Consider the following 25,776-nt stretch of genomic DNA (forward strand, 5'->3'; position numbering starts at 1 on the left):
CACAGAAACAAAGATATTTCATTTCTAAAAGCCCCTAATTTCTAAGATATAGAAAAAGGAATATGAATTTTAAAGTTAAGATAAATTATCAGCTTTCAGAGTATAAAGCCATCTAAATTGTACATAAATCAGTTTTAAAAGGCAAAAAAACACAACCACTTAAATTGCATTAATATGGCATCATTTTAGAGTACTATAAAATATTTTAACTAATATAAATGTTAAAATATGAGGTTTGCTGCTATCAGTCATCTAATAATTATGTAAGCCAAGGTGGGACCACTTCAATGATTAATGAAAGGCAAGAATCATGTTTGTAAACATGGTATAAAATAGTCTTAAGTCATTACATAAATATTCCAATGAGGATGCAAGAATTTATGGGTATAATATATATAAACCAATAGCACAGGGAGGGATTAGAAAACTGTTCTCTAAGCCAAAACATGACCTAGTATTTTTTGTCCAAAAAAATCCACTACAGTTTACAAATGTCACTCATTCATTCAACAAGGATATACCCCTTCATTTATTCAACAAATACTTATTAGCTTTCCCTCTGTGCCAGGCACTGTGCTAGCCTTGAGGATTCAGTGGTAAAGAAGCCACAGTCTTTGCATCTGCAAGGAAATGTGTTTCCACCATCTCTCCTCACCCCCTCTCACATGCACATACCATGCAAAGATCTCCCCAGCTGCATTATAGAAAGATGGTCATTTAGCTCTTGCTGTGTGGTATAATGAGCCTCCACGTGTAGTGTCTAGCACAGTGCCCAGCAGTCTCTAAATCCACTCTTCTTTGACTATTCCCAACAAACATCAAGAGCTGAGAGCCCTGAATTCCATATTAGCTGTGCCCTGCTATTAGCCATCTAACCTTGAGAAATTCATTTCAGCACTTGAAGCTGCATCTGCTCTGAGAACTCTCTTCTTGAAGGCCCCTTTCAGCTCACAGGGACTGAGATGACTAAAGATTTCTAATAATGGGAAGAGCTATTACCTCACAAGGGGCCTGTTCTATCAGATGACTCAAGTTAGAAAGTTCTCTGTTATACTGAGCTCAATTATTCCTCCACGAATTCATTCACGGGTCCTGCACACTGCAGTAACACAAAACCTATCTACAGCCTCTACTACATGGTAACGCCTCATTAAAAAGACATCTGTCACATTTCTCCAAAGTTTTAAAATAAAAGAATGCCCTTAAATGCCACTCAATCCCAGGATTCCCAGATCTTTTTTTATAATATTGGTTACCATCCTTTCTCTTTAAAGTACCGTGCCAAAATACAATGAAATATTCTAAATTTGTAGTCTGACCAGCAAGTGCTTGCTATACATCTGGTGATGCAGCATAAAACTCTGCTTGACTTGTAGATAAAACAACTGAACACATAATAACCATTTAGAGGAATACTATCTGAACCACATTTATTTAAAACACCATAATAAAGACACAGCATAGCAAAGTCATGAAGATACAAACTGAGGCCAGATGATGTGGATAGGTTCAGATTCTAGTCATTATATTATTAGATGTTAGCCTCTCTGTTTCAGATTCCTCATCTATCAAATGGGAATCATAATAATTCTTACACTGTAGGATTCATATAAAGAATTGAATGAGTTATCAGACATAATGCATTCAGAACAGAAATACAATAGTTACAACAAATATCAAATAAGGTAGGCAACTTACTTGTCAGTGATTATTTATTCAGGTGATAATCTAAATACCTTTTGTGTGTGTGCATTCACAAGTGATATGAAAAGAAAATAGCTTTTAGTTATTTCCTTTGTAAGTAAATATTGACAGATTAATAGAGAAAAATAAACTGACAGCTTTTTAAGTTCAAAGGATGTGATCTCCCTCTAAGAGAGAGATGAAGTAAACTATATTAACTGAGAGGAAGCTAAGGGAAAAGCGGAATAAATAGAAAGGAAACATTAAAAGAATTCTTAAGAACATTTTGTTCTGTACCACTAAAACCCAGCCTGCTCATTTCAATTATATTATGAATGCATAATTTCTGATATTTGATGTGCCATAAGAGTATGTTCTCATGTTTATTGGTGTCTTTTTATGTAGACTTTTTAAATCCTCATAGAATCATAATCTGAAGCTAATAAATTTTAGTCACATCTGCTGTGGCAAGTGACCCCTGAACTAAAATCCCCCTTTGTTCTAGTGATCATTTAGTTCTAAATATAAGTGTTACCAGAGGGTGCCTGTGTTTCATCAACTGAGTAAACCCGTGTGGATGTGCAGTACCCATGAAGTTTCACACACACCTACAGACCGCCCCCTGAAAACGTTACAGGTGGTTAAATAAATGAAATAAATTACCTTTGTGTTTCTTTCTACTTCAAACAAACCAACAAAAAACACATGCTACTTTCCCTCGTAAACTTCCATAAGAAGTTTTAACAATGCCAGTATAATAATTTCATTAAAATTGTGACTCATTAAAGATTTAGCTTAATCTTCATTAAAATTTAAAGAAAACAGTCATTTGAACAGTATTCTTTGAAGGCTTAACATATACCATGTGATTGTGATGACTTTCGTATCATTAAATAGCTCTTCTTTTGCAAATAACATTTACCTAACAAGGTGAGATTATAATTACATTTATTATTCCCAGTCATCGTTATTAATATGAGATAAAAGTGGAAATAAATCTTTGCTATACCTCTGAAAGATAAGCAGCATGGAATGTTTTCTCAAGATAAAGTTCATCCACATTCTTCCAAATTCCCAAACTTTTAGGAATTGGCAACACACTGCCACTTGGAAATAGGGAGATGACAAACTCGGGAAAATAACTGCCACTTTTATTAAACTGCAGGTATTGTGGTGTACTAGCACATTTAATTTAATCCTTATAATCCTATGAGGCAGGTACTCTTGTTATTCTCAATGACTGGTGAGGAAACTGGGATTTAGAAAGGTTAACCGATTTGTCCAAGGTCACATTAACTGGATGTAGCCAAGTCAGGACCCAAACCCAGGCTGTTTGACTTTCATGGTCTAAGCTCCTATCCTCTACAAATGGGGTAAATTAAAAAAAAAAAAAAATTCTGCGGATAGACATATCCTGATTAGTGAGAAAAGAGAGCAGTGTTTGAGGAAGAAAGAGGACAGCAGAGGCAGAGACTACCCAGATAGAAAGGATTCTGTCTGATTGGAAAGAGTCTTGGATTACACATCAGGAGGTCTGGGAGCCCTTTCCCAGGGTGGCACCAGTGTGACCAAAAAGAGATCAATTCTCTCTAGCCTCATCTGGGAGGAATACATTCACCTACAGCATAGGGTTATGTTAAAGATAAAAATGAAACCCCCAAAACACCATGCAGACAGTAATCAAATTTTTAAAATGAATTTTTTTAAATGAACAACAAAAGAGAACATTTTATTGATTTAACCATCATAGAAAATGCCATGGTAGAACTTAAACTACAAATAAATTACCATTTTTTCTTTTTCTTTCTCTCTCTCTTTTTTTTTTTTGAGAGACTGGGTCTTTCTCTGTTGCCCAGACTGGAGTGCAGCAGTGCAATCTTGACTCACTGCAACCTCCACTCAAGCGATCCTCCCACCTCAGCCTCCTGAGTAGCTCTGACTACAGGCATGTACCACGACACTCGGTTAATTTTTTCATTTTTTGTAGAGATGGGGTTTCGCCATGTTGCCCAGGCTGGTCTTCAACTCTTGGGCTCAAGTGATTCTCCCACCTCGGCTTCCCAAAGCGTTGGGATTACAGGCATAAGCGATCATGCCTGGCTTGAACTATAAATATATTAATAAACATTAGCCTAAATGATGTCAAAAATTGTCCTTTTCCATTCCCTGATCACATCACCGTCACCTAAAATCACAAAAAAGTACTTTCATTGTTAGTAAGTTTTATTATGGCTGAAGACACTTGTGAAATCATAAACTCAAACCACGGCTAAAATTAGCTCAATTTGAGTCAATAAAAGTATATACACAAATTTGTCATATCTGTTTCTTTCTTTTTTTTGAGACAGAGTCTTGCCCTGTTGCCCAGGCTGGAGTGCAGTGGCACAATCTTGGCTCACTGCAACCTCCGCTTCCCAGGTTCAAGCAATTCTCCCGCCTCAGCCTCCCAAGTAGCTGGGACTACTGGCATGCACCAATACATTCAGCTAATTTTTGTATATTTAGTAGAGATGGGGGCTTTTCCTACCCTCAAGCGATCCACCTGCCTGGGCCTCCCAAAGTGCTAGGATTACAGGCATGAGCCACCACGCCTAGCAAATTTTTGTATTTAGTAGAGACAGGGTTTCACCACGTTGGCCAGGCTGGTTTCAAACTCCTGACCTCAAGTGACCTGCCAACCTCAGCCTCCCAAAGTGCAGGGATTACAGACATGAGCCACCCCGCCCAACCCATATCTATTTATTCATATTGTAAGACCCGGAGCAGAAGAATCTAGCAATACTGTGTGGCCTATAAAAACTGAGATAAATGGACATTGTTTTTTAAGCCACTAAGTTTGTGGTTGGTTGTTACACAGCAATAGAAAACTAATAGAGTACCTGAGACAATTTAGATAACAAAAAAAAAAACAGTTATTAACTCCAGAGTTGAGAGTGAGAGACCGCACAAGAAAGGAAGAGTAATCATACTGTGCGTAGGTTTTAAATCATGTCCCCGATCCTCTGACATGACTGTCTTAATGTCTGTGGCCCCCTCGAAGCCTGGCCGGCCTTAGTGACTCACTCATACCCAACTGAACGTCACAGAAATGACACTGAAGAACTTCCCAGGTTAGGTCAGTCACTGCCCTGATCTCTAGAACCCATTTTACCAGAGAGTTCAGCACTGGATTTTCAGGCAAAGCACAGGTTTTCCATTTTCCATTTACTATTTACATAGTTTTCATCCACTATTGTACTTTGTCAATATATCACCCTTAGAAACTTCAGGAAGAGGAGGGATGGCTGAAATGAAGTAGAATTTGGCCATTCCTGGATCCTCCAGCCATAATACATCAAACTATACCATTAGCCTCTAACACAAACCAGCCACAATAACAGCATGAGTAGCAGTCACAATAATTGAGGAAGGTAAGATATTTAAATATTTAAAGAGAGGAAGGTTTGTCAATTACTGGTTGAAAACATGTCTCTTGCTCCATTTTATGCCCTGGAAAGTTCTACCAAATTCATTTGCTCTAAAGCCTAAGCAATCTGCCTAACTTTTTAGTCCCTACATTTGTTTTTGTTTCTTTGTTCTTTTATTTTGCTTTGTTTTGTTTTAGAGACAGGGAATCACTTTGTTGTCCAGGCTGGAAAGCAGTGGTGCAATCATAGCTCACTGCAACCTCGAACTCCAGAGCTCAAACGATCCTCCCATCTCAGCCTCTGGAATAACTGGCACTACACGCACGCACCACTACACCTAGCTAATTTTTGTATATTTTTTTGTAGAGAAGGGGGTGTCTCACTATTTTCCCTAGGCTGGTCTCAAACTCCTGGCTTCATGAGATCCTACCACCAGCCTCCCAAAATGCTGGCATTATAGGCTTGAGCCACTGTGCCCAACCAGTCCCTATATTTCTAGTCCAATAAACTAAAAAAATAGTACTCAGTTGAATGAATAAATTTCTTGAAAATATTTCAACCAAAAGTCTTCTCATGCCTAAAATAAACTTTCATCTTATTAGTTAAAATCAACAAATACTTATGGATAAGGCACCATGAGATAAAAAGGTATGACAGAGTCCCTATCCTCAAGGAGGTTATAATAAAAATAAATAGTTAAAAAAATTTTTTTTTTCTTTTTTTTTTTGAGTCAGTCTTGCTCTGTCCCCTAGGCTGGAGTGCAGTGGCGCAATCTCAGCTCACGCAACCTCCACCTCCCGGGTTCAAGCGATTCTCCTGCCTCAGCCGCCTAAGTAACTGGGACTACTGGCATGTACCACCATATCTGGCTAATTTTTTGTATTTTTTTAGTAGAGACAGGGTTTCACCATGTTAGCCAGGATGGTCTCGATCTCCTGACCTCATGATCCGCCCGCCTCAGCCTCCCAAAGTGCTGGGATTACAGGCGTCAGCCATCAAGCCCGGCCAAAAAAAAAAATTTTTTTTAGACAGGGTCTCACTCTGTTGCATAGGCTGGGATCATAGCTCACTAGCGCCTCGAACTCCTCAAGGAATCAACCTCCTGAGTGGCTGGGACTATAGGTGCATGCCACCATACCCAGCTAATTTTTGTATTTGTTGTAGAGATGGGAATCTCACTATGTTCCCCAGGCTGGTCTCAAACTCCTGGCCTCAAGTAATCCTCCTGGCCTCTCAAAGTGTTGGGATTACAGGTGTGAGCTACTATGCCTGGCCAAAAATAAATACTTAACTAAGTATAAGGTAGCATATGCTAAATTCTGTAAGAAATGCTATAAGAAAGATCATGTGCCCAGTTGAAGGGCCAAGAAAGACCTGTATAAGGATTTGAATAATTTCCTACTCCAAAACCCTAGACCTTGTCTTCACCTGAAATTAATGCATGCTTCAAAGCTTAAATTTTGAAACCCTCTTTCAGATTAAACTCTTAAAGGATACAAAATTCTAGCTAAATAGGAGGAATAATTTCTAGTGTTCTATAGCATCGTAGGATGACTACAGTTAACAGTAATATATTATATAGCTTCAAATAGCTAAAAGAGAATATTGAATGTGTGCAACACAAAGAAATGGTCAATGTTTGAGATGACAGATATCCTAATTACCTTGATCTGATCACTGTACCTTACATGCATCGAAACATCACTATGTATCCCATAAATATATACAATCATTATGTGTCATTAAAAAATAAAGAGGATTAAAAAACAAACAAATAAACGTTGATTGGCGGGAACCCTTATTCCCCCTCCATGAGGCTCCAGCAGAGAGAGGATTATTCTTCACTGCCCAGGGAAAAGCAAGTGGCTAATCCTACTAGTAGGACTGGTGAAGTTCTTTCTACCTCACCCTACCCCATCTTCAAGTGGGAGAAAGAAGGAATAAGCAACGTTTTGGCCTTAGGTCTCCAACAATTCATCAGAAGCTCTGTATTTAGTGGTTGTTGAATCCTGTTCAGCCACAGCTGTCCCCTACTCTGTACTGGAGTCTCAAAAACTGAGAAGAGCAGAGAGATGGATGATTTATCAATCCATCACATATCTAGCAATCCCTCCCTTTCTCTTTCTGTTCAATATGCCCTATAAACCATCAACCCTGGGTCAATTCATTTGTTTGTTCTCTACTCCCACTTAAAAGAAAATGTTATAAGCACAGGGAGTAATGACATTACTAAACCTGATCTCCAATCTTTGGTAGACACCACTTACTACTTAGTGATCATCTATAGGTCCCTGCTCAGTTTCGATTCTCTTTTTCTACAGAAGCAACTATTAAACATCCTCAACTTTCACTCACAGCAGATAACCTTATCCTTCAATTTCACTGAGAAAACAGTATTTGGTTTTGAAATATATAAACTTCCTGGCCACGCTTTCTGCCTCCCGTTCAACGCTGATCTCTTAACCTGCGCTCTGATTCCTACGCCCGTCAGCTTACTCAGCAATCATGCTTCATCAGTCATTCCCTCTCTCTCCTGAGTCTTCAACTTTTGGTTCTAACTATGCCTCCTCTCTTCATATAAATGCATTCAAAATCATTTTTAAAACACAACAAAAGAACAACAAAACTAAAATTCTCTTCTGGCCGAAACATTTTACTAGCTATCTTTGTTCTCCTTTTAACAGCCAAGCTTTTAGAAAACAGTTACCTACCTTATCTCTGCCTGCCTTTCACTTGCATTCACAGTGCAGCCTAATGCCTGCCCCCAGCCCCACCCCACACTGAAACTACTCACATCAATGGGACCAAATGACCTCCAAATTAACAAATTCAACCATCACTTTTCAATTCTTCGACTTGACCTCTCTTCGGTATATGACACGTCAAAGCATCTATCTTGAAACTCTCTTCTGCTTGGTTTTTATAACATCACTGACTCCTGAGTCTCCTTTACTTAAGAACGCTCTGAGTCTTTATTGGTTAAACCTTGAATTTTAACATTTTCCCAGGACTCTATTCTTGGCTTTCCTCTTCTCAAACTAAACTCTCCCTGGGGATCAGGGGAGATGGGGAGGAATATTTACACTATGAATTATCCCACATGCCCATAAATCAATAAGGCAACATCTGAATTCATCTGTGTCCTCTCTTCCCCCCACCCTTACCAGTGCTCACCTCTATCATGGCACTGCTGTACACCTGTTTAGCAGTCTGTCTCCCCTGCCCTGGCATGCCTAGGGGATGGACACTGCACACTGCTGTCAGGAGTAGTAGCTTTCCTGGGAGGACTGGGAGTGTGGACGGGAGTGACAACGGAGCAAGAACAATGCACCTTTGAGGACCTAGGGAGTATGTAGTTATAAAAAGTAGCCCATAGGAAAATGGGCTGAACAATGCCAGGAATATCTTGAGGGAAATTATATACATGCACATTCACCTCTGAATTTCTTGTGCTCAACACATGGTGGGAACTCAATCTGTACTTTGTGAATGAAAGAAGTTGGAAAAAAATGGGTTATAATAAGCTTTGAAGAATTGGTAGGATTCTCACAGTGATAGATGGGGGAGGAATCACTGAAGTCAGAGGGAAGAGGAAAAGCACAGGCACAGGTAGAATTGCTGCACTGGTGGGACAGAGAAGGACAAATTAATTGGTAATACTAGAATGCTGAGGCATGATCTTACAAGATCTGAAGACTGAGTTGGGGATGGCATTCGCAGGCAATGGGGAACCAGTGACGCCTTTTTAAGCAATGTGATCTGTGATCAGAAAAGAAGAAACTGGAATAGAGCTGCCAAATGAATTACCTAAGTGAGAAGTGAAGCCCTGAACTACGGCAACTGCCTGAACGATGGCAACTGGGGTGAAATGGAGTGAAAGCAGACTACATAGAGAAAATATTATTTTTAAGACTGAAGGTAAATACACTTTTTAAATATTCAAGAACAATGGAATTAATTGAAGTATTAATTTAAAGGAGGTGAAAAACTTAAAGCATTAAAATTAAAAGGGAAAAATTATAAAATTTTTAAAAAGTATATTTAACTCCAGCTTAAATGAGTCATAACTGGTACTGGGTGTTAGAATATACAGTATATTTAAAGTTGATTGTGTTGGTAGGAACTCCAACATGCATAAGTTAACAACAGTTTGCAATTGAACAGGGCATTCTGTACATGCTTAAGAAAGGTCATTCTGTAACTTTTGAGAAGGGAGTTAGCAGAATATAACCATACCGTGAAGCTGTTGTTAGCATTTTTCGTGCTTGCTTCAGCTACACTAGCATCTGAGAGGTCAACTTCATCAAATATCAGAGACTGTTAATGAAAAAAAACATACAAAGACATTAGAAGAAAACCTAACTCAATGCTCTTCAATACATTCTTTCAATACAGGAATTAGGAATAGAAAATGGGGGGAAAAAAAGTTAAGTTGGTGGTACTCTCTGCAATTTCTTCTTAGAAAGGAAAAATAAAAGCATAAAGTACAACTAATCCATAAAACCCCAACTGAAAAGGACTTTAAAGACCTCCTGGGAACACTATTTCAATGCAAATGTTCTGTGCTCTCTGGAAGCATAACAGCTACCACTTATGGGGAACCTGCTGAGTGTGTGGCACTCACATGCACCATGCAATCTCTCTGAAGCTTGTAACAGCTCTGCCAGGGAGGCAGAGGCAATATCATTGTTTCCAGGCTTGCAGGGTGAGAGCTGAGACCTAGTCCTGGCTTAGCTCACGACGAGTAACTGAACCTTCTGAACCTTATTTTCCTCATCTGTAACTATGTGTTCAAATGAGGTAGTGAATTTGCTTTGCAAGTAGCAGGTGACCTTTTTTGTATACTCTTAACATGCAAGGTAGCAAGTAGGAAATCCTAGCCAATAAATGTAATCATCCCACTTTTAGCACTCATTGTTCACACTCATTCAGCGTTCTTCCAGCAAGGCAGGCACAATGGTGCACCACTAGAACTGCGGAAACTAGAACTTGAAGTAGTTGACAGTTGGACTTGAAACTGAAGTAGACTGTAGAACTAGCCTACTTCAGTTCAACCAATCTGACTGTAAGACTTGTTCATTGACTGGAAGGAATTTACAGTCTAGCACAGGAGATTAAATAGACACAACTAACTTTAAGGTAAGATAGACAAGAGTAAAAGAGAAGAAATACAATGAAATGCTATAGAAGGTCACAGATGATTTATTCAGCAGAAAACTGAGCTCTTTCTCTCTCTCGTGAATCATGGAATAAGGAGTATTTGAGGGGATCTTGACGAAAACAGGGAACTTTGTCAAGTGCAGATGGAAAAGGCAAAGTCATCACAATGATGGCAGCATAAGCTCAAACTGGAGGCTGTCAAATAGCCAATGCTGCCTAGAGATAAATGTGAAAAATCAGGATGGAGCCAGATCAGGGACAATTCTGAACATAATGACTTGTAAAATAAGATTATTTTACATGGTTATTACTTCTATAGATACATAAACTCAGAATTAGGTTTGTTTGCTTGTTTTTACCTCCTGGTGTACAACTCTACCAATTATATCAGGAGCATACATTTATAAAAATGAAAATAATTGATTATTCAACTGGCACAGTAGCCAGAAATCCTAATGTTTATTTTTGAATATTAAAATATGAGTTTTTACAAATGGCTTCTCCCAAAACTGTATTATTATTATTTGATTCAACTGTTAAGTAAAAAATATTTTAAGTCTTGATTTGATTTCCATATGATTTTTATTCCTAATTACCAGCATACTGGAGTGATTAGTTTACGTCGGGTACCACGTAAGCTCTTGATGTGTATTTTCTCCTTTAAGCCTCCTCTCAGCAACATGTGCTGTCCACAGCCACTCCACTGGAATATGCTGGAAGTGCATATGGGCTCTTGTCTGAACACAGAGCATGAATTCTTAGCAACAACTGCAGCTCTCTCTTTCTCTCATGGTCAGGGAAAGATTTACAAGGTAAAAGGTGGAAACCAAAATCGTTGCATTTATTACATCTAATAAGGTTACATTTAATGCTTTATTTTAATTGTCAAGAAAGAAGAAAGGAAGAAGGAAATGAAACTACACTAGGGCCTTCTTAAAAGATTATTCTTAGGGACATGTTATGGAACTGACTCAAATAGACCCGCTTGGGATGGGGTCCACAATGGATCACATTTACACTGAATTCATGTAAGAGCATAATGCTACAGTGCGCTTCCAAGACAAAAACAGCTTACAGAACCAAAATTGTACATCCATCCACAGTCTCAAATGCTTGAAACTAGTATTATCTCGAATTACCTTTGAGTCCTTTGCATAGTAGAGGGTGCGGCCTCGAAGTTTGAAGTATCGCTTTTTCCACCTTTGGAAAGAACTGGTTTGCTTCAACAGCGGTCCCTCTTTAATACTGGTCTAGAGAGAAGCAGAAGCACAATGACACGGTTACAATGAAATTCAAACCCAAATGAAATTCAGAGCCAATGGTGCATTTTCATTAACATTTGGAATAATATTTCTCATGCCTTGCAAATTACAAGAGAATATGTTACTCTCATCACAGCTTTGCATATGTGCAAAGCCCCAAAGAGCAAAAGTGAATTTGACATGATTCCCTGCCCACAAAGAATTCATGAGTAATAGGCAAGACACTTGCACATACATTAACACTTGCAATACAGTGTTATGCGCACACTGCCTTGTATATAGTAAGTATGGTGGAGGTGCAGTATAATATGATTACGAAAAAGCATAAGTCCTGGAGCCAGAAACCTTGGGTTCACCTCCTGGTGCCACCACTTAGTAGCTGGATGATTTCAGGCAAGTTACTAAACTTCTTCACAGCTTTATTTATTCATCTGTAAAATGGGGATGACAATACGACATACCTTATAGGGTTGTTGTGAGAAATAAAAAAAAAAAAACACGTTAAAGGACTTAGGGCATGGTGCATAGTATGTGCTCATTAAATGTTAGTTACCATTAGCCAGGTGTTATTTCTAACATATACACAATACTATGCAGGTGGTCCAGAGAAGGACTCATTAGCTCACCTCAGAGGGAGTCAAAGCAGTGTTCCCAGACAAGGTCCCAAGGTGGGTCTTGAAGGAGTTTATGATGACAGATGGGGGAAGGACATTTTAGGTGTGTGCAAAGTAGAAAGGTTAAAACATGGATATTTGGGGCATCTGCAAAGAGTTTTCTGCTATAAATGCAGTGAAGAGTTTGCAAGAGGGAGCAGAGGGAGATGCAGCTGGAAGAGGCAGGCAGGGACTCTGTGGCCCTGGGCCAGGCTCTGGTTAAGTGCCTTAGGTATGCTAGCTCATTTCGTTTTCAGCAGCAAAATACTTTGAACCTCTTTGACCTCATCTAGTGTTTCCCTCTCTTGATTTCCTCCATCACAATGGCTGCTTTCTTCTGCAGTGGGCCTACATACTCCTGCTGTAGGCTGGCACTACCTCCCCTCTCCTCCCTCAGATATCCCTCTGGCTGTCCCCTTCACCCACTTCAGGTCTTGACCATCTTAATGAGACCCACCTGAGTAACTGCGTGTTTCACACTGAAACTTGTGCTTGCTCACCATATTTTCCCCCATCCTGATCTTATTACCCACCCCACGAAGTACTTTCCATCTTCTGACACATAATGTCATTTACTATGCTTATTGTGCTAACCCTATTAGAATATAAGGTCCCTGAGTTTATTATATCTAAAAAAGTTAAATTTAATGTTTCATTTTAATTGGATGGAAAGAAAGGAAAAAAGAAAGCAAACTACACTAGAGTCTTCCTATAGGATAACCTTAGAGGCCATGTCACAACACTGGCTCAAACGGACCCCCTTAGGATAGGGTCCCAAGATGGATCACATTTATACAGCATTCAATAAAGAGTTACCGTGCTATAATGAGCCTCCAAGACAAAAACAGCTTGTAGAACCAAAATTTTAAATCATCCCACTGGATTGCACACTGACAATATCTCCAGTGCCTAGAACATTATCTGGTTCATATGATAATGAGATCTATATGAATAAATGGCAGGTGCTGAGATCATATCTCTGTTTGATTCCACCATTCATTTCCAACTTTTACACATTATTTCTTACTACCATAAAGACATAATATATTGAGAAAAGTTTGTTGTCTCCAGTAAGACAGTTAAGTTGCATTAATATTTACTTTGAATTTCAATAAGAATTTTACTCTACAGCTTGCTCTAAGACTGTCTTCCTGGAACTGTTGTAGAATCATTACCATTTAATCGTAACAAAACACTTTTGAAAGTCAGTACCAAAGAGCCAATTTAGAGTCAGACAGACAGATTTCAAGCCAGGCTCCAGCATACAGTAACAGTATGAACCTGGACAAATTACTTCAACTCTGCACCTCAGTTTTCTCTCCTAAAAATCGGAAATCACAACACCAACTTCACAAGTTTGTTGCATCTAACTTAATTATAAGATAATGCCTGTAAAGCACTTAGAACACTGTCTGGGTTGGAGAAAACATTCAATAGATGGCAGAAAGTGTTATTATTATGATATCATTATGCTATTAAGTCCAGGGAGTGTTTGCCAGGCATCACATTATAAGAGCTTTTTGTAAGAAGTAAATAAGTGTTTGCAGCCACTGTCCGGACAAATAACAGCTGGAGTAGGACTGTATCAAGAGAGGAGGTTATAGGAGACAAGAGTCAGAATATGCTGGACACAACAGGGAGTGTGCTTTTTCTTCTAAGTGCAAAAAGCTAGTGAAATGTTTAAGGCAGAAAAGTGACAATGGGGAAACGGGTGAGAAAGGAGGTGGTGACTCGAATGGCAGCCACGGTGGAAAGCCACTGCCTTAGACTAGGGTAGGGTCTAGCTGCACATCTAAACCAATTACAGCTGCTGGAGTCCACACAGAAGCAATGGTGAGAGAGGCCTCCTGAGAGGAAGCAGTGAGAAAGGCCAGGTGTCGGGAGAAATCTTGCCCTTAATAAGCTTCATGTGGCAGCAGCTAAAAGTGCTCCTGGAGTGAAACTCCAGGCCCCATTTTGCACGAACTCTTAAGAAAAATAAGATTTAATGCCAGCATTCTAAGGCCTACCTCCCCTGCCTTTTTTCTTATAATTGCAACTCATTTTTTATAGTGTAAACCACCATTTCAATGTCCTACCACATGGCGCCAGCTTAATATACACAGGTGGGGATAGGTCATCTTCTATCATCTCTCCCATCACTGGAGCCCAGGACCCAAGTAAACACAGGGCAAACCCTACCACCAAATACAGTGTTACCACCACTCACTGTAGCAGGAATTAAGAGGTCCCCAAGTATCACTCCAAAGCCTACTTATTTTTAGCAATATTTCCTAACATGGAATCCCAATACAGAAAGGAAATAACACGAACAGCAATTCACACTGACTTATATTCTATAACTACCCTTTTATTCCATAAATCACACTAAACTTTTGCTTATAACAATAAAAATTAAAACGTACTCCTAACAAAGGTAATTTTTTTTTTTTTTTTTTTTGAGATGGAGTCTCGCTCTGTCGCCCACGCTGGAGTGCAGTGGCGCGATCTCAGCTCACTGCAAGCTCCGCCTCCTGGGTTCACGCCATTCTCCTGCCTCAGCCTCCCGAGTAGCTGGGACTACAGGCGCCCACAACCGCGCCCGGCTAATTTTTTGTATTTTTAGTAGAGACGGGGTTTCACCGTGGTCTCGATCTCCTGACCTTGTGATCCGCCCGCCTCGGCCTCCCAAAGTGCTGGGATTACAGGCGTGAGCCACCGCGCCCGGCCACAAAGGTATTTTTAAAAAGGGGAAAAACATAAATTACTAAATAAGTCAAATTAATATAATTTAAATCTACTGAGGCTGAGAGTGTTAATAGTAAGTGCATATCAGTATTAGCTACATGTCAAAATTATTGGAAATATTCAGATTTATTATGTGACATTTATACCAGAAAGACTAAAAATCCATATTTATCATCTTATTATTTTGTATCTTTTAAATAGTCATACATCTTAAGAATGCACCCCTGAAATAAAATCTATGTTATCACCAATTAAGTCAGAAATACAAACCAAAGGAAGCAACATTACAGGAAAGAAAATGTACAGCTTTACTGAGATATCATGATCGTATTAGAAACTGCACATGCTTAAAGTATACAATTTGATATGTTTTGACATACAAATATGGCCATGAAACCACTACCATAGTCAAGATACTGAACATACTTGCCCCAATCAAAACTTTCCTTGTATCTCTTTATAATTGCTGCCTGTCCCCAGGCAGCCACTGGTCTGCTGCCAACAGCTGCTTCACATCCTCACCAACATTTAGTCAGTCACTTTAATTTTAGGCATTCTAATAGGTAGACAGTATCTCATTGTGGTTTTAATGTGCGTTTCCCTAATGACTACTGATTTTGAGCATTTTCCTGTGCTTATTTTTCACTTGCACATCTTCACTGATGAACTGTTTGAATCTTTAGTCCATTTTTATAATGGAATGGTCTGTTTTCCTATTTTTGCATCTTAAATGACCTTTACATATTCTAGATGCAACGTATTTATCTAACGTGATTTGCAGATATTTCTTCCCAGTCTGTGACTTGTTTTTTCTATTGTATTCATGGCATCTTTTGAAGATCAGAGGGATCCTGAATTTGATGAAGTCCTATTTATCAATTTTTTTCTTTTATGAATCACGTCAAATCTAAGAAAGCTTTGTGTAACCCAAAGTCACAAAGATTATCTTCTATGGAAAAACATTATTTGTACATGCATGACTATTAACCTCAACACAGAATCTAGTCATTCTAATTTTCAGCTGCTCTGTTACTAATTTCCTGTCTACATTGCTTTTTTTTTTTTTTTAAGAAAATACGAACAGGTATAATTATCTAAAATATTGGTTTGTAGCAATGACTCTGTAGATAGAGACTATTAGAGGAACATCATAAAATGTATAACTTTTTGAAATTTATAATATACATTTTGCATATCTGTAAAGAGGCGCCTCCATATCTGAAGAATTAGTGACTTAACGTAGCTAGTATGTAAGTAAGGAACAGACCACAGTTCTCTGCGTTGGCTTTTTGGTAGCAAATGGTGAAAGTACAAGCTAATCCAAATCTCTGTCTTTTCTAAAGTTAGTCACATCTTTTTATAAGGCTAAAAAATATTGTGGTCTTGGATCATATACATTTTTTAGTCAAATCAAAGAACGCCTTGCAAAATTATTTGGCTAAAGTAATTATAATTCTTAGTGAAAATTCATGTTTAACTCCAAAACATGCCCACTCTTTGTTACATTCTCTGAAGACAAAATTTCCTCCTATTCATCTACATAGGTGGAGCATGTCTTCTTGATCCATGTTTCAAAATATGTGCACACATCATATGCAATGACATGATATGCTAAAAGTCTAATCTAAAAAGCTTTCCCAGGACCTGTAGAAAACATTAAGAATTATGAAGAAAGACTGACACTGTCTGTTATAATTTGATGTCCCCTCTGAAACTTACGTTGAAATACAATCCTCCATATGGCAGTGTTGAGACCTACAGCCTTGAAGAAGCTATTAGGTCATGAGTGCTCTGTCTACATGAATGGATTAATCCATACATAGAGTAATGGTTAATGGATCAATAGGCTGACATGAGAGTGGAACTGATGGCTTTACAAGAGGAAGAAAGATCTGAGCTAACACATCAGCATGCTCAGCTCCCTCACCATGTGATCCTCTGTGTTACCTTGGGACTCTGCAGAGAATCCCCGTCAGGAAGAAGGCTCTCACCAGATGCCCAGCTACGCCCTCGGACTTCCCAGCCCCCAAAACTGTAAGAAATAAATTCATTTTCCTTATAAATCACCCTGTCTCAGGTGTTCTAAGCAACAAAAAATGAACTAAGAGACTGCCACTCTTTATGTGGCATAATGAGATGCTAAATCTTGTGATGATGTCATGAAGCACTCATGCCCTCTCATTCCACTTTCTCTTTCTGTCTTCTTTCACCCTTTAGCTTCTCCCTTTGGTCAACAACCAACATATATTTTAAAAGTTCCACCAGATATTATGTAGTCTAGCTACAAAGAACTATCATATCCCTCATCAAGAACCTAATTGGGGTAGTGGGGAAAATTTTTCATGCTGCACTTCAGAAAGAAAAGTCTGACTTATGAATATTTCAAACACAAACGGTCATTAGTAATGAGAAGGTCCTTATTCTGGCTAACTGTGTAAAGGACTCTTGAGGGGGAGACTCCATGGCGGAGGAGAGGTGTATTCTTCATTGATCACACAGACAGTGTCCACTAATGAAGCTCCAAGTGAAGGACTCTCTGTGTCCCAGGAACTTGGGTTCCAAGTTAGAACTAGGAGTACATCTTTCCATAGAAACCATGTCATAAATTTGCCTTAAAGTTTAAGTCCCCATGCTATTCTCTCATGTGTCTAAATCCCAAGGATACCAGTTGCCTAATACTTCTATGGGTGTAGTGGTGAGAAGGAATGAATCCTGACACAGCTGCAGAAAAATAAACAGGAAGGTCACTGGTAAATTAGGAGGTCAATCTCAACTGAGGATAGGTTTTACCTGCCTTTTGCCCTAGCCTGGATTATAAACTACTTGGAGTCCAGGAGGTCTATCTCATTTGTCTTTGTATCACTACTGTGAAGGTTCTATAATTTATGTAAGTACAGATGCTCCTCAAGTTACAATGAATATACTAATAAACTCATCGTAAGTTGAAAATATTGTCAGTCAAAAATGCATTTAATACACCTAGCCTACTGAACATCACAGCTTGGCCTAGTCTACCTTAAACATGCTCAAAACACTTACGTTAGCCTACAGGTGGGCAAAATCATTTAATACAAAGCCTATTTTCTAATAAAGTATTGAATGTCTCAGGTAATTGAATACTGTACTGAAAGTGAAAACAGAATGGTTGTATGAGTACTCCAAGTAGTTTGTACTGATTTCACATCATCAGAAAATTGGAAAATCATTAAGTTGAACCACTATAAGTCAGGGAATGTCTAGTGTGTGTGTGTGTGTATATGTGTGTGTTTAATACATATTACTACTTTCATAGAAAAATGTGGTCTAAGTTCCAAACAACCAGTTCATAAACAAACTACTTCTGAAACAAAGTCTAGTTGTGAATTGGGGTCTGCACATAAAAAAGAAAATGGGCAAACTAACGTCTGTGACAATGGTTCATAACTTGGTTGGATCAAGATGCCTTTTCAGAATCTGCTGAAAGTTGTGAATACTATCTCTCCAGAAACATGCGTGCGTGCACGCACACACACACATAATACACACACTGAAAATTACATACAATTTTAGAGGGTTCATGAACTTTCGAGATCCACCGTAACTAAAAATGATGGCCTCTATATAACAATAAATTGGATTAGTGTTTTGGTGGTTGCTCTTTAAATAATTCGATTAGTTTTTTTGGTTGTTGTTTTGTAAATAAATCAGTCCTTAATATGGTTATGAGTAACAAACACTAATTCTTTTAAACTTTCTCTTCAGTTAGCTTAATGGTCTCCTATACCATTCGAAACAGTGTAATTTGATATTACTTGAGGTTAGAGAGCAATAACTAAAAAATTTTGAGTTCCAATTTTCTGTTGCATTTTCAGCAGTAGTTAATAATTATATAACCAAACATATCCTAAAATATACAGGCATTTCCTAATTCAAAAGTTTGAAATATACTTATTTATTCAATTTGAAAATTTTACTCTTGAAGATATACTACATAGTTATTCTTCCCAAGATCATTAAACATTATTTTATAAAACTGAAAAGCTTACCCTAAGAAAAATTAATTTGAACTCAAATGTTCATTCCTTCAAAACACAAAATAATACATTTTCATTCCGTGTTTTCAGTCCTAGTTTTTTTTCAAACCAAGATTGGAGATGTAGAATCTTTGGGTAACACATTATTTTCACTTTAGATTGGAATGCTCAATTAGCATCCACACCTCAATAACCTGAAATAATCAAACAACAGTTCAGAGTCTCTAATGTCCTATCCAGTTTCATGGTTCACTGCTTCATAAAGTGTGCACTTGTGACTCATAAAAGGACACTACCATACAGAAAGGTCAAAATATAATATGAGGAAAATATAACTACAGTGGAAAGGAAGTATCAAAGTTGTATTATCAATATTTTAATGAGTTATTCTTCAAAAAAATTGATCATTAATGATTAAAAAGAGAATGTGCAAAAAATAAGAGATATAAAAATCAAGACTTAATAGTATGTTAAATAATTAACCTGATCAGAAAGAAATATGAAGTGTTCATTTAAAAATATACAGATTACATGGCACAATGCGAATATACTTAAAGCTACTGAAATGCACATTTAGAAATGATTAAGATGGTAAATTTTAGGTTATAAAATTTTTACCATAATATAAATAAATTTTTTGAAAAGAAGAGATTACAACACTGTTAAATGTCCCAGAAAGTCCTTGGGATAAGAGCTAAAAATTTTTAAGAGGGTAATGTAGCTTCTAGTCTAACAAAGTTAGTGAGAGAAGGAGAAAGAAACTACATTGACTATCATGGAAGAGCCATCTCATCGTGTTCAGAACTGAAGACTTATGGCCTAGCACCGACCACAGGACTGCTTTTTGGACCAGACTGCAGATGACCAGTAACACCATGGGAAGCCACCTCGGCTAAGAGGAGGTCTCTGAACTTTGTCATGTGACATCATGCTAGTCTTCTGTTACTCTAAATCCTTTCCTCTTCTTTCAGGTGCTTGCTCAGATTCACTCGCATACAAATGCTTTCTTTCTTTTCCTGAAAATGCCTCAAATATGCGGCCCAGTCATGCCCGTTCAATACAGTCCTATTTCAGGAGCTTTGAGGAGAAATACGGGAAGCCTGTTGTCGCTGCCAAGGGGGATTAGGGAGAGTTATATGGTGAGCTGCATCACTGTAGCATCTGGCGTCACCCAAGGTAGGCAGCCCATAATTCTTAAACCCAAACACAGAACATTAAAGTGCTATAAAAATGTATCTTGGCCAAAGAATAAATCATTTGGAAATTCAAATGGCAGAAGTGGGTGTATTCGGATTTTTGTAAAGTTCTGTTTAAGGCAATGGGGAAGAAAAGTTAATGTTTGGTCTATTTATGTCCTAAAAGTACGGTTTTAAGGAAATGTAAATAACCTACTTCATTCTCCCATGGTTATGTGGGTAATTTCCTAAAATGAAAATCTAGTTAAATTACGCCACCGCTTCAAGCCCTTCATTAGTTCTCTTCTGCCTTCCATATAAAGTCCAAGCTCCTACATGTACCATAGAAGGCCCCTATGCAGCCCTCCAAACGCATGGCCTGCCCCTCCCAAGCTCCTTCCTCTGCCCTCCATATCCTCTGCTCCATTTATCTGTCTTGAAATCTATTCATCTCAACATTCATCCAGCACCATTAGCCCTGGGAAGGCTTCCTTGACCCTGCAGGGGGAGGAAGACGCCACCACTCCCACCTTTGGGTCTCTAATACATCCTTATCCTGTCTGTGTAACAGCACCTATGATGCTGAATAGTGTCCATCCACATGTTTATGGTCCCACCAGGTCACGGCCTTTAAGAGGGCAAAGACTGCATCCTCCCCATTTTTGTAACATCACCGTCTACAGTGTTAGGTAACACATCAGAGGGCCTCCACAAATAAATGTTGGTTGACTTGACCTAAACAACTTTTAGCGATAGTATAAAATAGTATGTAAGGTAACTGTGCATTTTAAAACAAAGAAAAAATTAGAAAACGGGAAAGCCCTGGGCCCCAATTGAGGGGAAATGTATCAATAAGTAAACAAGAAACACAGGCTGGAAATGCTTTTATGGTTTCCAGGGTTCAGCAGATTTGAGGCTGTTTCTTTTCACATGTATGAAAATGGACACAATGCTCAAAGGCATATGTCTAGAGGGGCAGAAAATGTCTACCCTGATTTTTTATGAGAATATTGTGCATTTAGAGATGTTCCTTATAGAGTCATTTTCAAAGCAAATAATTTACGTTTTTTCTACAGAATTATTACATTCTTCAAATCTTACATAAGCATGGATTAATCTCCTGTGATGTGTGAGGCGGTGGTGTATATATAAAGATGTATAAGATGCAGTCCTTGCCTTCACGAAGCTACAAACCTATGTTACAATATACAAACAGCTAATTTGAAATTCTTGAAGAAAAAAAGACAAAAACATTATTGCCGTTCTCTAAAAGATGTGATTAAAAAGATTTAGCTGGGAGGCAGTTATTCACATGAAAGCTAATCCTCAAAATAAACTTCTGTTTATGTACGGCTAAACAAACACTTCTTATAAAAGAACAAGCATAACCAAAAAGTGATTAATTTGTAACAGCTCTAGCAAATATAATTATATAATCAAAGTGTGGTTAAGAAAAAAGCATGTGGCTCCAAATATTTCAAAATAATGAAATATTTTTGAAGATATTTCAAAATATCTTCAAGTGAAGAAACAAAGATTCATTTTTTTAAATCATGCTATTATATTTGATATTAATGTTCAACCACAATAATAAAGTTAGTAACAAATATAAGAAATGGTTATAATCAGAGTTATGGTTAAGAATCTGTTAAAAACAAGTATGCTTTAGTTTTATTTTGTTTGCAAATTCTAGGATGAGGCATAAACTCGCCCCTCCTCCCAAAAAGGGCTTAGAAACATTTATATTAACTGCCATTTAGTCCTATAATCTGTCAGTTAATAGGTTTAGTACTACCTGACCCTCATGAAAAATCCGTAAAGCCACATAGACTCCAACTGGAACCTAATAACCTAGTTTAAAAAAATTAAAAGCAAAAAGATCAATGAACCTGACTTTGGAAAATCATTTTCAAAAAATAAAAGCGTTACAAGTTGAATAAATTCTTATCTAGCTGGCTTTCTGAGACTGTTTTTAGCCCAGCGTTTTAAAGCTGCAGAATTGCTCATTTCATGCCCTTTGCTTAAAGAAAATAAAGGTAATTTCTCTTTTAAATTATATACACACATGGATGCTCCAGGATTTCACCTAAATTTTCAGAAACGCCTTTGTGTCACAAGTTGAAGCTGCTTAGATGGAAAACCACTTTAATGCCCCAAGGAGAATGCAACTTTAAATACAGCCCTTCGATGAGCCTTTTGTAAAGCCGAGAGTCCTTGAAAAATCAGGCACTGCCTGAGTTATCCAGTAGGTGTACACTTTCATATGCGATGCTGACCTTTAGAGGAGCGTTAAACAGGTGTGTAAAGTGCAAAGGTCAGTGATGATGCATGTCTTTTACAGATGCCTTCAAGAATCCCAGAAGAACCTCTAGCTTCTACCAGTCATGTCCCAGCATGACCTCCACTTCTCATCTAGGGAATGGAATTTGCTGTAATGGGAGAGATGGATCAAGGGAGATTTCAATACTCTACATTTTATTTGTGTCACTTCTTTCCTATCTCTTCTAATTCCTATCTATTCTGTCCTCTCAAACAGAGAATTTTTCTTTGGCCTATATATTTCCTTATTCATTTGTCATATAAATTCCAGGAAAGCTGTGTTAGACTTTCTTGGATGTCTGTACAAAACCTGTAACATCATGAATCTACCTGACCATCTTTAATGGTCAAACGAAGCCTCTATAGCTAACAGACTTTCACCTCTGAAATGGAAATAATGCCTGCATATCACTATGTGCTATGATGCTATGTGAGGCAAGGGATTCAAAAGAATATATAATTCTTTAAAAATATGATATGTCAAGATATTATCATCATAATAAGTCCTCATCCTACGCATTATTTGCTATGGAAAAGTTTTTGTTCCTTAAATCCACCCCTTTCCACCCCTCTTGCTATTGCCTTAGTTTGGGCTCCTCTAATTCTCTTGGACTCAATAGTTTACTAGGTGCTCTCCGTGCTATCAGTTTTTCCCACCACTAGTCCATTCTTTCCACTGTGGACAAAATTATCTCTGAAATCCTGCCAAACTCTGGTTCAATATGTTCAAGGTGTGCCCATCACCCGCATAATTCCAGACCTCTTAGCTGGGCATACAATACTCTTTTGTCCACAAGTGTCCCACCTTCCTTAACAGCCCCATCTTCAGCAGTCCCCCTAAGTTCCCCTAATAGTAAAGTAAAAGAGAAGTACTTGGTAATCCCCAAATACACCATGCTTCCCTGTGTCCAAGCTTTTTCACCAGCTCTCCCTTCTACTCAATATCATCCTCCACTGCCTCTTCTAAACCTCCCACCCCATCCCATCCTCCTTCAAAACTCAGGCCACTACCACATCCTTGGTATCACATCCAAAGCTCTATGCTCATGCATTATTTACAGCATTAATCATGCTGCATAGGGACTTTTTTTTTTAATGCCTGGGCCTCTCCTATAGGACTGAGTTTCTCAGTGACAAAAACTATATCTCATTTATACATAGAAAATAATTAATACATATTAACTAATTTGTTGAAGAATCAGGAAACAAAAAGTAAGAAATTAAAGGATTAAAACTTTTTTTCTTTGATTGATAACAACTGGAGGAATTCAGTGGAAAAAGACAATTCAATTTATCTTTCCAGCAAGTCAATATATTGACAGGAAGCATAAAACAAAAATAGACCTGACTCCTGAACAAGAGTCCCAGGCTGGGTTCCACTTCTGCCTCCACCATTTGCTAGCTCTGTGACTTCTAATAAGTAATCATATCTATGAACCTAAGTTTTCCCATCTGTAAATAAACAAACATCACCTGCCCTGTATTCCTCAGAGTTGTAAGGAAGAAACAAAATGATGCACAAATATCTCCTGTAAACTCCCAAATGTTATGACGTATCAGAAGTAAGGTACCGTTTGAGTAGGTCATACTTTGGGGAAAAAGGTGTTTTTAGTGGGACTGATACAAAGTACATAAAGAGACCATCCTGAACAAGGGCCTAACGCTTCTATTTGGATACATTATTGCACAAAACCCTAATTTAACCACATAAAGAAAATGTCTAAAGTTTTCTAAATCTTAAACATAAAAGTAAAAATCAATTATGAAATTATATTTAATATAATAATGGAGCATGGTTTATAACACACTATGTAATATTATTTTACTTCTTAGAACACCGATCTTACCTTGTTTACCAGTGAAAATTAGGAAAGGATTAGAATTGCTGCTGGATAACTCCACTTGGATACCACTGGCTCTTCAAAATTCAATAAGCCCCAAACTAACATGTCTGTCTCCCCGAGTAGCCTGCATGCTCAGTGAGAGCAGAGGCCACGTGCACCTCAGTCACCACTGGAGCCCTGGCACCAACCAGAGTTCCTGGCACAGATAATAGCGCTTAGTAATGATGCACTGAACAAATGAATGAATGAACACCGACATTCAGATAAAGTAGCTGAGATGGCTTTTGGGGGAAACTTGCACAGAAGCCTATCTTTAGGAGCTCTTCAGGCAGACCCTCGGCAGGAACCCAGCAGCACTGTGAGAACTCCAGCCACAGGTGCCTATTTTGTGGCGGGTCATCTCCTCACTTGCAAATGTCCCTGTGGCAAATATAAGCAATTAGCTGTTGTCTATTCTGGGCTTTTTCCCCCCAAATTAAAAGCCATTCTGCTTTTATCCACTACCACTTCACTGTTATTAGGGGAAGCCATCTATCTTGTCTGCATTAATATTATCTTCGTGGAGGGGACGGGTATACAGAAGAGGTACACATACAAAATGTATAAATGAACTACTATTTGTAGATAGTGACATTAAAAGATAGTACATTTTTCTATCCTTCCATATTTTATCCAACAGTTAAACTTAACATAATTTAGTTTGAAAGGTGGCCAAACACAAACCACACAGACCCACATTTTACCCCATCCTAAAGCCTATCTTCACCACAGGTTTGCCCTTCAATAGATTGTGTCTCCTATCGTAACACTGCTTTTTCTTTTTATTTACCCTTCTAAATATTTTTGTGTGATAATAATATGAGAACTATTTTTCCCCACAGCCATGCTGGAACTCGTATCTGAGTAACGACTGCTCCTCCTCTCATGGATCTGGAAGGGAAGTCATTTGATCTTGCTCTGATTCAGTCTGTCAACCTCCTCCATCGGCCACCTGTGAAACTGCTTCAAGGCTGGCTTTCCTATCAGCCTCCAGACTTCTCCCATCGGCTCCTTTTGACTCCAGACTCTTGGCTTTGTGCTGGTATCCTCCTTTCCCCGTGCGAATTTTGTCCCACCATGAATTTCCTACTTTCTTAAAAGTGAATGTAAGCCTCTGTATTTAAATAAGGACACACACGACACTAAGCTCTATTAAATATGCCATTTGCTCTAAAGTCTGGCTGATCATTACCTGGAGACCTTTATAAACATTAATACACCTTGATTCAATTGGTTTAGAGTAGGGCATAGGGACCTACACATACTAAAATCTCTTTTGGTGATTGGAATTATCAGGCTTAAAAGACTCTTATACATACAATAATTTGCATAAACCCTTTAAAAAGGTATAATTCAGCACTTTTGTTCCTTTTCCCATGCACCTTTAACTAATATCATTAAGTGTAGCCACTTACTTTTATCTGGCTCTGTGCATTTTAAAAATCTGGTGTCAAAATCTTCCAAAAACACATATTTAGGAAGCTCTGCCCGCAA

At 38.2% G+C, this 25,776-nt stretch overlaps 1 protein-coding gene across 6 annotated transcripts in view; it reads right to left on the minus strand.

Annotated features, from left to right (window-relative positions):
• The window catches only part of LOC105491727 (diacylglycerol kinase eta), a 206,070-nt gene that overhangs the window by 108,922 nt on the left and 71,372 nt on the right, over nt 1–25,776 (minus strand). For 2 of the 6 annotated variants that reach the window (XM_011758376.3, XM_071081436.1), the window contains 2 exons: nt 11,390–11,500; nt 9,327–9,407 (listed from right to left, as the gene is read on the minus strand). In XM_011758376.3, the coding sequence (XP_011756678.1) occupies nt 9,327–9,407; nt 11,390–11,500 (192 nt within the window). The other 4 variants (XM_011758386.3, XM_011758382.3, XM_011758379.3 and 1 more) reach the window with 2 other exon arrangements.

This window comes from Macaca nemestrina, chromosome 16 (assembly GCF_043159975.1).
Source record: "Macaca nemestrina isolate mMacNem1 chromosome 16, mMacNem.hap1, whole genome shotgun sequence".
Classification (NCBI taxonomy): domain Eukaryota; kingdom Metazoa; phylum Chordata; class Mammalia; order Primates; family Cercopithecidae; genus Macaca; species Macaca nemestrina.